Raw genomic sequence first — 11,443 nt, 5'->3', positions numbered from 1 at the left:
GATACTGTTATACGGTACGGATGGTAACTTCAGAACTTATTTCATATGTGACTCCAGCTCCCAAGCTTTATCAGTTTATTGTCATCCCGGAAACAAGTCTCCATTTCATTGACGTTTTGCTGACACTGTATTGCCACTACAACGAAACATCAGCCCAACTTCTATCATCAAAGTTTTAGATATACAAATTTAATTAATATTATAAATTGAATTTATAAACTGAAAAGAATAGAATTTAATATGTAGCCTATTATAGCGTATTACTGTATTACAAAATCATAATTGATGTTATAATTGATGCCTTTTAATGTGGGGGCTATTTTAGGAATCGGAGAACTACCATTTCTGAACTTATTACTTAAACCTATTCTAACTCCGCAATTTATAATTCAACAGTTTTAGCATATTTTACCATTAAGAAATGGACAAAATATGAATTACACATTTGCTTCAAAATTCTGACATGCTCCACATTATCTGAGAAGCTTTCCAAATCTGATTTATTTAATAACCTCGTTGTCCTACAACATATGACTGTATGAAGAGAACATCAACAATATAACAATGGATTCGATTGATGAATATGATCCAACTTTGCCATTGGACTTGAATAATACAAGGTATGTTTTGATGTATGAAATTCAACTTTTGTGTTTTGAATTAAATTTTACATTTAATACCATGCCATTTTTAGCATTGCCAATAGGCCAGTCTGGATTTCATGGCCTTTTTGAACGAGAAATCGGGCGTGCAAATAAAAATTCCTGGCTTGCAAAACAACTGCGCCTGCGTGCAACTGACTTTGACATTAGATACCTCTCAATACATCCGCGTAAAATTATCGTTATTGGATAAAAAATATGTTGAATCATAGCAAAAATAGAAGTTTGACCTTTGACCCCCAAACATTGTTTCTATACTTTGTCACTAATTTTGAGAGTGTTTGTGCGACTTTAGATACCAGTACTGTTCAGTACATCTGTGTAAAATTATTGTATAAAAAATACGCTGAATCAGAGCCGTAACTGGCCAGCGTCGGTGAAGAGGCGATCTTTTCGCCCATAACTATTCTCACGGGATTCCCATCATTCAACACGATATGGTCTTTTTTGCTTCGCATTTTTCGATCAGGCCGAATCTTGCAAGCTATTATTAGTAGACAATTGTGGAATTGTAATTTTTTAGCATCTTTATATTATTTAAAAACCATTCAAACCGATTTACATTGGTGAGCAATTGCAAATTTTCGGCGTGCAAAATTGAATTCGCTCGCGTGCATTTTTGTAGAGCGCTAGCGCCCTCGGGCGTGCACCTGCCATGGAATCCATTCTGGCCAATAGGCTATTTTTTTTTATTATTATCACATTACGACTAAGATGAAAACTTTAAGACGCTTATTTAGATTTTTATGGTTCCCAAGAGTTAGCAGTTGGTCAGAATTTGATAAGACTCAATTGATTTTAGTTGAATACCATATTAAGGAGCTGTCACAAAAATCTTTGATAATTCATCATGCAGATATCCTACCTCCGATCAGAAGTTGCCAACCATTTTTTCAAGCGACTAAACTTTTTCAAGAAATAAATATCATGACTCAAGAATATACTCAAATTTTGAACAGCATTTTTTTAAAGTTTTGTTGAAAAAAAAGCGACCCAAGGAAATTTCCAGGCGATCCAGTTTTGGGTTATGATCCATATGTTGGGAAACATCTATTCTGGCAACAGGTTAATGAAACAGTATCGAAAGAACAAACAAGTCAAATTCATGTAAATTACAAGAATAACATATTAACATGTCTAATAGAGTTTAGACTGCAAAATCTCGCGACTGCAAACTTGACCATAAGATTATAAATTGGTAGACTATACAAACCTTTTCCAAAGGCAGAAGATACCTCTGAAATGAGCAAGGTGAAGCAATGTAATGAATCTCAACTCAGCTCTGCAATTATGCGATGCACAAGTTTAAAGTTAGGGTCATAGTAAGTTGAGGAGCAACTTGAACATTAATTTTTTAAATGAACACAACTATGGAGAAAAAAAGCTTCATTATAAAATGTTCCAAATATTTCATTGGGCCATATTCCTCTGGAAATGTGTGTGCTAACTTTTCAAGTATATGCTAAAACATAGTTAAATATTTTTCTTGTTCTGTAAACATTGCAATGACTATAAATTGTCAGTCACATGAAAAACTAAAATCATCATCTGAGACTAGGGGATTTACACAAAAATCTCAAAAGACTTTCAGATGAATACAATACATAGAAAGATAAATACAATAAAATCACTAGAAATAGCCAAAAATCAATCCCATTTTAAAGTGTTACTGTGTAGTACCGTGTAACTTTGAGTTAATATTAAATATACTGTTCATTTTTCATCTGTTTTAAAAAATGTGTCTATCAGACAGATTTGATGCAAAACTGAAAGGATGATGTCAATGTCATTGTTGAAATTTTTTGTTGTTTCATTTTGCTATGCTAACTATTTATTATTGCTCAATACCGTAAAGTGTCTGAAAGACAAAACAAATTTGGCACCAAATTTGTAAAACTAGAATTGCAATTATCATTTTGTCAAAACATGCCAAAAGGATCCTGTGTGATGTGATGTTCCTTATGATTTTGTAGAGATTTATGTCATTGTCTAGGTCGTTTTATTAAAAGCACTTCCAAGTAAATGGACCTTCTTTCGAGTGAACTTTTTAACCAAACAATACCGAGTTATTACGGTAATTTTGAATAGCATAAGAAGGTAAAATGAGAGCGCATGGTTGCGACCGGGTATGTTCATGCCCGGGATAAATAAAGCACAACGATGCTTTCAAGACGATATAATTAGCCGATATTTGCTCGGAATGGCACCACATAAACAAAGAAGAATTCGATGAATGATAAAAGAAACGGACGATTTTCCCGCCTGTGTATAATCGTTATTAGATAGCCTTCATGCACTTTTGCCAAGTTACTCAGATTGTTATATCAAGGATTCATGTATGGTGGCCCATCGTTGTCACGCGTAAAATTGAAAATAAAAATAAAAAAAAAAACCGAAAATAAAAAAATAGTTGTGAAAAAACATAAAAATAATTGAAAAAAAAATTGAAATTAAAAAAAAAAAATTAAAAAAAAAAATGAAAAAAAAAAAAAAATAAAAAAAATTGAAAACAAAAAAAAATTTAGAAAAAATAATAAAATAAAAATTGAATAAAAAGAAAATAAAAAGGTTGACAACGATGGTTCGCCTCGTGGCCCATCGTTGTCACGCGTTTTTATTTTTAGAAAATTTGCTTCTGCTTGGGACCAACGTTGTCAGGCATAATCCTACGCGCACAAATGTGTTCCCTGGGTTTCCAACTCACTACTGATTTTCTTGAGCAATATTCAATGTGAAAATGTTCTATAAATTCTCCATGCTACAAGTTCAACGAGAAGTAATATATTTATAATAATGATAAGAGAATATGGAATTGAATACGAAAATTCGGAAAATTTGTTTTTACGTGTAGAAGGTAATTTTATTGGAGAATGCTGCTTAGCTATTCAGTTGACTGGACACTCGCGATGCCGGTACCGTCTTACCAAATACCGATAGTCGGTTATAGTCGCTTTGCGTCTGACCGTACCGGTAGCCATGCAATCACTCATGAAAGAATGGGAGATACGGATAGTCTCGTAGAATATAGACTACTGAAACACTCTCTTTCCGCCTGCCTCATACCGTACAGCCGTAACGTACCGATCCAGACAAATGATAAATCGCCCGTGCTCAACCATTTATTTCAATCCATACCTCGATCCTAGTAGAATATAGTGAGTCGAGGTATGGATTGAAATAAATGGTTGAGCACGGGCGATTGATTCATCATACGAGACTATCCGTATCTCCCATTCTTTCATGAGTGATTGCATGGGTACCGGTACGGTCAGACGGTACCGTACCGGCATCGCACGAGTGTCCAGAGACTCCAGACAACTGAGCAGTTAAGCAGCATTTTTTAATTCAATTACCTTCTACACGTAAAAACAAATTTTCGTATTCAATTCTATATTTTCTTATCATTATTATAAATATATTGCTTGTGGTTGAACTTGTAGCATGGAGAATTTATAGAACATTTTCGTTTTGAATTTATTGGATATTGCTCTTGAAAATCAGTAGTGAGTTAGAAACCCAGGAAACACATTTGTGCGTGTAGGATTAAGCCTGACAACGTTGGTCCCAAGCAGCATCAAATTTTCTAAAAATAAAAACGCGTGACAACGATGGGCCACGAGGCGGACCATCGTTGTCAACCTTTTTATTTTCTTTTTATCCAATTTTTTTTTTTTCAATTTTTTTTTTTTTCGTTTTTTTTTTTACGTTTATTTATTTTTTTTTTGTTTTTATTTTTAATTTTTTTTCTTCAATTTTAATTTTTTTTTCTTTTTTTTTTTTCAATTATTTTTATGTTTTTTCACAACTATTTTTTTATTCTCGCTTTTTTCATTTTATTTTTTCATTTTTTTTTAAATTTTACGCGTGACAACGATGGGCCACCATATTCATGGTATCGTGTTTTAGATTAAATTTTACGCTCCGATAATTTTTTTTTTACTGTATATATGGCCTGCCCTGATGTTTTTCTATATAGAAATTAGAAACGTAGGCAAATTACATCGTTTTGCTAACACTGGTTGTGCTTTATTTATCCTCGATAAGTTAATGACACCTCTAGCCCGATGGAACCGACGAATTTGTAAGCATTTCATATAACAAAACATTATTCCTTTCATGGGTAATACGAATTGATGACGCGTCAAGTATTGCTGAATATGTCTCTCCGTTCATTGAGTGACGCTCACGCCCGCATTGGCGTCCATGAACTGTGAAGAAAATAAATGCATCATGAAATCATTCATTACGATATGTTCAAAACCGCATTCTTACGCAACGCAACTATGCGGCTTGAACTGCGGTAAACAAATATACAAACAAGTTGAGGTGCAGAAAGAAAGAAGTGCTATCGCAGTAGAAGGGTATAGACTTAATTAATCGTACTAACAGCTGCAACAAATTAACGTGCTATACCTCGTCCACCTTTATGTTATCCGCCATCGGTGTTTCCGACTGCAGTTTCAGTAGGCGCGAATTCCAGATGTTAGACACAGGGTTAGTGCGTTTTACGCAGGAGAAATGGTACGTCAGCAGCGGTTTAGGCTAGAAAACACATCATATTATTTAAGATGCTTTAATTTACGGGAATAAATATTGACGGAGTAAATTATAACGCGATGAGAGTTGGATGAATTTCAAATAAAGTGGATTTTTTTTAATGGTAGATTTAGTATTCGAAGTATTATGCGATTTGTTCGAACTACCGTGGCCGAAAAATTTCACTCAAATTTTAGAATTAGCAAATAGCGCTGAGAAACCGAGCGATGTTTTTTCATATCATACAATTGGAATTTTGTAAAGAAATGCTGTCCCAGTAATAGAATTCAGCAATAGTGCCGAGGATTTGAATTACGAGATGGGTGCCTATATTACTGGTAATTCGTGCATCGTTCCAGCAATAGTATTGATCTATGAGATGACTTGGCGGAAGTCACCGCTCAGAAAATCGTTTATGATGCGCTTCATATGAGCTTGCTTAGTATAGATCAGTGTATGGCCTCTCTTTGAGCGGACATTTCATGTTACTTTTGTCAACTATATTTACAGATGGAGTTCTTTACACAGCGATAGAATTTTGATGAAAATTCATCGAATAAAACATTCCTAGAACATTGTATAATATTGTATAAAGTCATGTGTTTTGATCATTTATACCTCTCACATCAAATATCGATTCATTTGTAATCATTACATTCTAATAAGAATGGATATAACACGAAGCTGACGATCTTGTTTTTCTTCTTCAGTCCACTGGGAAATGAAACGCCATAAGGTAAGCGGAAATGTCGCTTTGTTTGAATTTTGCGTTAACAAATTTTTGAGCAGGATGGTATTCCGATAAAAGGAAATTATAGCCCAGGCGCATCGACATACATGCGGTTTTACAGGCAAGTATGTGGTTTTAAAATGAATGAACCGATAATTTCGGTCTTTCGCGATCAGGAAAAGACGAGTCATGTTTCATCGCTCATATTTTTTTTTTGAGCAGACGCCTGCGAAAACACATTTTCCGCGCCAGTAACCGCTCTTTTCGTTTGTTTTGCGTTTTCACACCTTGGTGTTTTTTTTTACTTTCTCTAATATTATAAACGTACATGATTGATCGTTCGCGAATCTTTTGTAGCAACGTCGGAACGAGTTTGGCCTGCTACGCAATGGTTTCTAGACGGAGAAAAACGAAATTGATTTTATGAGGAAACGTCGATCCGGATAGTCTTAGATTAGGGCCAAATGGCAGTAGGTAAACAGTAATGTATTGAAAGCGGATTATATTCAACAAAAACGGCGGGTCTGGCCAATATCGCCATCGAAATTATGATATATTTATCGTCAGCTTATAATCGACGATAATTGAGATATATAATCCATAGAATTACTACTGCAAAATTAGCTAAGGGATTAATTGCTCTCATTCTGGTTTATGATTTTATTAGAGCATATAGCTCAAAGCAAAGGATTTGTGATCTCCCGCTCATTTTTAAACGACTTACACTGACTAGACGTGAAAACGTCACACGCATATTACCGTTTTTGCCGTAGGCGTTTTGGAATTGTCCTAGATGCTGAAGGCAATTATGTTATGTCTTCTGCGTAATCATGATACTCGTTTAAATTTTATATTGGATATTATACTATTGGGAGGACAATTATGAGGAAATTCAATTATTAAGAACGGATATAGCTGTTTGATTTTTATTTTGCCAAAAAGGTAAGAGATTATGGAGGAAATATCTCTATATTTCCTAAATAAATATAATTGATGAAAAGTTTTACATACGTACTTTATTTTGTAATGAAAACAGTGTTGAACTATACATGAGAGTATTCAGTTGTAGGGTTGATATAGGCTGACAGTTAAGATTCTTGAGAATATATTTTATTACAATTTCGAAGTTCAATCTGTATAGCATCAGGTGTGCTTTGTAGCTAGAGATGGAATTATTATGGTGAATGATTAGTAACTGCTCCGAATTGTGGGTTTTCCCCCATTTATGAGGTTATTCTTCATTTGTATTGGTATCGGTATTCAATATAATGTTGTGAGATTGAACACTGATAGCTTCTGTGTGGTCTTTTGTGGCATGTGATTATTTCAACATTAATCCACTGGGAATAACCAATATAGAAACTCTTTGTCTAAGAATATCTGTATTGTCTTCAGCATTCCACAATCGTATTTCGTGATATGAATACCAATCATTGTTCATGCATTATCATGCTTATTTTGTAAGCATATACAATCTTGTGACAGTCTTGCGCAGTCATCACCCGGACCCTAGTTTGGGAAACCCTGTTAATGTGTGTTACATAATTAAGGTAGCTAATAATGATAAACTGTCTTCTAAAACATTTTATGAACATATATTCAATGACATGAAATTCAATTAGATTTTATATAGGCAATAAATGACATTAGAAAGAGGAATTGGAAAGCATTATAATATATTCTATATTTGAAATTATTATTTTAGGTGAATTCAATTTTGTCAATCCCTGGCTTTATATTACTTCGGTGGATCCTGGTACATTTACTGATACAATAAATTATATTAGTGGGAGGGGTTTATTTGAGAATTTTCTTTGTACTGTTTGGTTAGAATTACTTTTGTTGATTTTGTACTTTTGAGAATGTTTGTTAGGGACTTTATTAAACCTCAAGTATTTGCAGATGACTAATATGATGTGTTTGATTAAGGAGAGCTTTATTTAATATGAACAATCAGAAGTTATTTAGAAATTTAGTCCTTAGTTCACTGCTATATTTGTTTTTTGTAATGTTGTAATGGTTGAGGATATGTGAGTTTCGGTTGTCTGATTTTATGAGGTCTTAATAGGAATTGAGATAATTGTTTATTCTTTCGAATAGCTTCAACCATCTGTATACTCATTGAAGTGAAACTCAAACATGATCTTATAAAATATGTGTGTCTAATATAACTGCCTTATTTTAATTGGTAATAAAATTCACACCAGGAGGTCATTTTCTGATGGGTATCCACTATCCAATCGCATCTTTACGGTTTAATTTGCTTGTGCTCAAATGATTAACTTATCTGTGTCTTCAATTGCCCAGCAACCATCAAACCCTCGTATTTTATTTTAGTTATTCTTTAGCCAATACTTTTTGAACAGGTGTATCTCAGTTACTTCTCAATATCATAGTTGGTTTTCATCCAGATCGGGGCGAGGTGTTTGGTCACTCGAGCTTATACAATGTAGAAAATATAATTGTTTCTGCCTGATGTTTAAACTGTATTTAGTGTACTAGGAGGAGTACAGGTTTGGTATTTTTTAGGCTAATTGATAGAATGTGTGTTCCTCATAAATAAGAGAATAATTTTACTATTATGATTCTGTTCTGTGTGAAATGAAAGAGCCTCTGTTAACTTAGATCAATTTATTATTAAGGTGGTCATACCACCAGTCAACCTCACATTATTCAAAAACTGACAGAATACTACATGTGCAACTAAAGTCTTAATATGACTGTCTGTCTAAAGGTTGACGATTCTTGTGGATGTCGGCTCATTGTTAAAGATCATGTCTCATCTTCTATGTTCCACTTTCAGTCTGGAATGATAGTAATGTTGTTGTGGTAGTACTGGGTACTTATGTTATCTAAAGAACCCTTGAATCAATGACAATCATGTCAAGTACTAGTATTGGTGGCTTTTTATCAATGTTATGGAAATCCTATATCTCGTGTGTTTGTTTAATTGTCCATGGAAATATGAAACTATCTGATTTAAATATGAAGTTATTGATTCAATGATATTAATAATATTCAAATTTTGGTTTATAATAAAAAACTAAATACTGTAATACCACATAGTTGTCATTTTACTCCCATACAAATAGAAACATTAATATGCCATTTTCTGTATAATTTGTAGAATTGTATTCCCTATTGAAAATTACCGTATTTTCTTTAACAAGAGTGTACTCACTGTATATATTTCTCTATACAAAATTTAATTTGCATTTTACAATATATTGGAGATTGGGCTGAATTAACGGAACAATATATTAGGATATACTCACCAGCAGTGTTAACTCTAAGCAAATTATGAGTGCGAAAGTGCTTCGCAGTCGAAAAAAAAAGTGCGAAAGTGCTTTTGCCAATTTTAACAAGTTAGGTGCCCTTAGCCTTTCATATAACCTATTTAAAACGGCATAGATACTCGAAAAAGCGCTCCTCCGGTTAATATTATGAATTAAAGAGAAGCCTTTCCGTTAACTGAGTTCCCTTTAAGCGAATTCATGTTTAATTAAAACAAGCAAATTCATCGGCAACGAAAGGACATCTGCTAACACCTGCCGCGGACAAAACTTTCATGCAATGTATCACGGTGTCAGTTGCTTACTCGCGTGAACAGCAAAGGCTTTCACATTTGTTACTCCTTCTATCTAACAGACACGAGGCAGGCTGGAAACCATATTAGTTACAGGGTGGATCCTTTGTACAAATCCTGTGCACAATAATCCCCCCCCCCCCCCAAAAAATAAATATCAATCAACTAATTAGGGTTAGGTGCGCTGGAAATTCAACTTTTCGATTTATCCCTAAACCCAATCTGATAATTATTAATTTGTGATTTTGAACTACTTTGAAAGTCGCCACCCGCTGTTTTAAAAGATAGGTTAACCTATGTTCCCTCCGAAATATTACGCAGGATACTTCCCTGTTTTAGGAGATAGGTTGACCTACTTTCCTTTCAAACTTTTTTCTCCGAAATATCACACAAGATCACTTTGAAAATCCTCCCGTTTCGTGAGCTAGCGTGACCTAATTTCTCATTTACATTTATATTATACTATTTCAGAGCTTACCCTGAGACAAGTAATTTTTAAATGTCGACATGCCTTGGTTTGGGTGCGAGTTAGTTTAAATCGGGCAGAAAACATCATATATTGGCAAAATGTTTAGTAATGCCATGTACTTTCAGCATTCATAAATAGCACTCTTTGTAATGCTGCTGACCTAGTATCAAATATTCGCATCACAACGCCACTTGCGAGGTTTCCATATATTTCAATTAGTAATTACACTAATAGGAACGATGACACCAAAGAGTTTTCTTTTGCGAAGGTACACTAAATATAACGAGGGTGATTCTTGAAAAAAACATGAATATAAAAAATAAGAATGATATGATAGTGTATGGTGGCCCATCGTTGTCACACGTAAAATTTAAAATAAAAAATAAAATAAAAAACCGAAAATAAAAAAATAGTTGTGAAAAAACATAAAAATAATTGAAAAAAAATGAAAAAAAAAATTGAAAAAAAAAAAAAAAAAATTTGGATAAAAAGAAAATAAAAAGGTTGACAACGATGGTCCGCCTCGTGGCCCATCGTTGTCACGCGTTTTTATTTTTAGAAAATTTGATGCTGCTTGGGACCAACGTTGTCAGGCTTAATCCTACACGCACAAATGTGTTTCCTGGGTTTCTAACTCATTACTGACTTTTATTAGCAATATCCAATAAATTCAACATTAAAATGTTCTATAAATTCTCCATGCTACAAGTTCAACCACAAGCAATATATTTATAATATTGATAAGAGAATATAGAATTGAATATGAAAATTTGTTTTTACGTGTAGAAGGTAATTTAATTGGAAAATTCTGCTTAACTGCTCAGTTGTCTGGACACTCGTGCGATGCCGGTACGGTACCGTCTGACCGTACCGGTACCCATGCAATCACTCATGAAAGAATGAGAGATACGGATAGTCTCGTAGAATATAGACTACTGAAACACTCTCTGCGCCTGCCCCATACCGTACAGCCGTAACGTACCGATCCAGACAAATGATGAATCGCCCGTGCTCAACCATTTATTTCAATCCATACCTCGACTCACTATATTCTACTAGGATCGAGGTATGGATTGAAATAAATGAGTGATTGCATGGCTACTGGTACGGTCAGACGCAAAGCGACTATAACCGACTACCGGTATTTGGTAAGACGGTACCGGCATCGCGAGTGTCCAGACAACTGAGTAGTTAACCAACATTCTCCAATTAAATTACCTTCTACACGTAAAAACAAATTTTCCGAATTTTCGTATTCAATTCTATATTCTCTTATCATTATTATAAATATATTACTTCTTGTTGAACTTGTAGCATGGAGAATTTATAGAACATTTTCATATTGAATATTGCTCGAGAAAATCAGTAGTGAGTTGGAAACCCAGGGAACACATTTGTGCGCGTAGGATTATGCCTGACAACGTTGGTCCCAAGCAGAAGCAAATTTTCTAAAAATAAAA

General features: G+C 34.1%; 1 protein-coding gene across 6 annotated transcripts in view; it reads left to right on the top strand.

The window, feature by feature from the left end:
• The first annotated feature begins 419 nt into the window (after positions 1 to 419).
• LOC120343806 (uncharacterized) overlaps positions 420 to 11,443 on the top strand; it is a 49,609-nt gene continuing 38,585 nt past the window's right edge. For 4 of the 6 annotated variants that reach the window (XM_078112410.1, XM_078112411.1, XM_078112409.1 and 1 more), the window contains exon 1: positions 420 to 620. In XM_078112410.1, coding sequence (XP_077968536.1) covers positions 565 to 620 — 56 coding nt within the window. In that variant the 5' untranslated portion in view covers positions 420 to 564. Of the gene's footprint in view, positions 621 to 5,704; positions 5,935 to 6,604; positions 6,871 to 11,443 lie in introns of those variants that run through there. The other 2 variants (XM_078112413.1, XM_078112414.1) reach the window with 2 other exon arrangements.

Source organism: Styela clava, chromosome 5, assembly GCF_964204865.1.
Source record: "Styela clava chromosome 5, kaStyClav1.hap1.2, whole genome shotgun sequence".
In the NCBI taxonomy this organism is placed as follows: domain Eukaryota; kingdom Metazoa; phylum Chordata; class Ascidiacea; order Stolidobranchia; family Styelidae; genus Styela; species Styela clava.
The sequence above is the reverse complement of the archived record's forward strand: the minus strand, read 5'-3'. Positions and strand labels throughout refer to the sequence as shown.